At 23.0% G+C, this 2,065-nt stretch overlaps 2 protein-coding genes across 2 annotated transcripts in view; one reads left to right on the top strand and one right to left on the bottom strand.

The window, feature by feature from the left end:
* Positions 1 to 451, top strand: part of LOC108573202 (mitochondrial 2-oxodicarboxylate carrier-like) — a 1,924-nt gene extending 1,473 nt beyond the window's left edge. The window contains exons 2-3 of the mRNA XM_017935591.1: positions 81 to 226; positions 331 to 451. Coding sequence (XP_017791080.1) covers positions 81 to 226; positions 331 to 451 — 267 coding nt within the window. The remainder of the gene's footprint in view (positions 1 to 80; positions 227 to 330) is intronic.
* A 795-nt stretch (positions 452 to 1,246) lies between these two features.
* LOC108573265 lies at positions 1,247 to 1,999 on the bottom strand (the record flags this gene model as incomplete). The annotated part of the gene is made up of 3 exons (XM_017935662.1): positions 1,247 to 1,329; positions 1,417 to 1,645; positions 1,742 to 1,999. Coding segments are annotated over 3 exons (570 nt in total), but the record flags the coding sequence as incomplete, so codon positions are not given.
* Between the last annotated feature and the right edge of the window lie 66 nt (positions 2,000 to 2,065).

The raw sequence follows: 2,065 nt of genomic DNA, 5'->3' as shown, positions 1-2,065 counted from the left end.
TTGAACTAATGTATACTAATATAATTAACATTAAAAGCTTATAGTATTTGTATTAACATAATCAACACATATATTTTTAGTTCATCATAGGTTTTGTATCTGGGACAGTGGCATCCTGTATGAACATACCCTTTGATGTGGCTAAAAGTCGTATTCAAGGTCCTCAAGAAACAATGCAATACAAGGGTACTCTGCGAACTATTTACATAGTTTATCACAGGGAAGGGTAAGAAATAATTTACGAATTCAGTTGTATTCATTTTTTGCTCATGACAATAACTAATTAAATTTTTTCAATATATATGTTGTCTGTGATAATTTTTGTTTCAGATTTAGAGCTTTATATAAAGGATTATTACCAAAAATTTTACGATTAGGACCAGGTGGTGCTATTATGCTCATAGTTTATGAAAACATGAAAGCATATCTCAATGTAAAGTTTGGTGATTAATTAAATTTTTAAACTACAGAATAATTAATTAACATTTTAAATGTAAACTGAATTTTGCATTTTTATCAACATTAAGAAAGACTTAATACTTGCTTTTATAACATTATAATTAAAAATGAAATTCAGTTTTAGACTTAGTGATGTTTATAAAAATATATTTGAAACACTTAATGATGTGCTTAAACATGTAACATGGTAATATGGACAACTACCTTTTTTTGTACATATAATCAAACTATGTAATAACATATAATAGGAAAATGTAGCTAATGTATATAATATTTATGCTATTTATAAAAAATGTATGTATTTTTATGTTTTATAAAATATAAAATATTTGTACAAAAAATTTAAAATATATTGTACAAAAAGTTTGTACTTTAATCTTTATTAATACCTAATTTACCTACTAATATAACATAGTAAATGTTTATTTGAAAAAGATCAAATTTAAAGGAAACAGATATGTATCATTACACTTATTGTTTGTTTCATAAAATTTTAAAAAAGAAAATTTATTTAGAAATTAATTGAAACCTTTTGTTAAATAAAAATAATTTATTTCGTAAAGTATATAAATATTCAATTGCAATTATTGTAATTTTCTGGCATATTTGTGAGGACAAAAGTGTACTGAATTAATACAAAAATGAACCAATTTTATTCACTATTTTGTTACAAGAATTATAGAGTCTAAGGTTCAAGTAATATTTTATAAGAAACATTTACAGAATATATAATTTCTAAGAGGTAAAAATAATAACTAGTAAAATTACTCAGAACAATAATTCACACTTAATCATCCAATACAGAATCCAACCACTTTTCTAAATCTAAAGGTTTAGTAGATGTACTAGATTTAGTTGTTATTCTTGAATCTGTAAAAAATATGTATTTCATTAGCATATAGTTATAAATTATGATTTTAAATAAAATATCCTATTGAAAATTTTCGTAAATTGTACCAATATTAAAGGAGTTAGGTAAAGAATTCAAAATCACTGAAGGATCATTCACAGGTTCTTGAAGTGACAATAAAAAATCTAAATCTTCAGTTGTGTCCTCTAATAAATCCTGACTTCCTTCCCCATCTTTTATATCACTAGTAACATTTATTTCTGTACTACTTAAAAGTTTATTATATTTTTCTATGCCTTGTTTTGCATTATTATAAATGTTCGTCAACTGGTCATCCTTAAAATAATTAACAATATCTTAATAATATCCATTGTTTTAAATATAATTATACTAAATATGAACTAAATTAGTTTGATATGTCATTAAACTTACAGTAAAATACTTTGCATCAATATTAACATTTTTATTAAATGGAATTGATTCAATTGCTGCAGATAATGTTTTTAGATCTAATGTAAAAAATTCAGAGTATTTAGATGTATCAATACTCCAATTTTTTTCTGATTTAAAAACAAAGTGATCATCTTCAGAAACTGGAGCATTTAGTAGAAATTCAAAATCCTTTGCAGTATTTTCATCAATATCTATGATATCTTCAAGATATTGATCTTCTTTTTTATCGTCTTTCTTTTCTTTTCTTTTTTCTATTCCTATTTCTTTTTCTTTTATTTTTTTATTCTATTAATAAAAGAAAAT

This window comes from Habropoda laboriosa, unplaced genomic scaffold, assembly GCF_001263275.1.
Source record: "Habropoda laboriosa isolate 0110345459 unplaced genomic scaffold, ASM126327v1 scaffold134, whole genome shotgun sequence".
NCBI lineage: Eukaryota > Metazoa > Arthropoda > Insecta > Hymenoptera > Apidae > Habropoda > Habropoda laboriosa.
The sequence above is the reverse complement of the archived record's forward strand: the minus strand, read 5'-3'. Positions and strand labels throughout refer to the sequence as shown.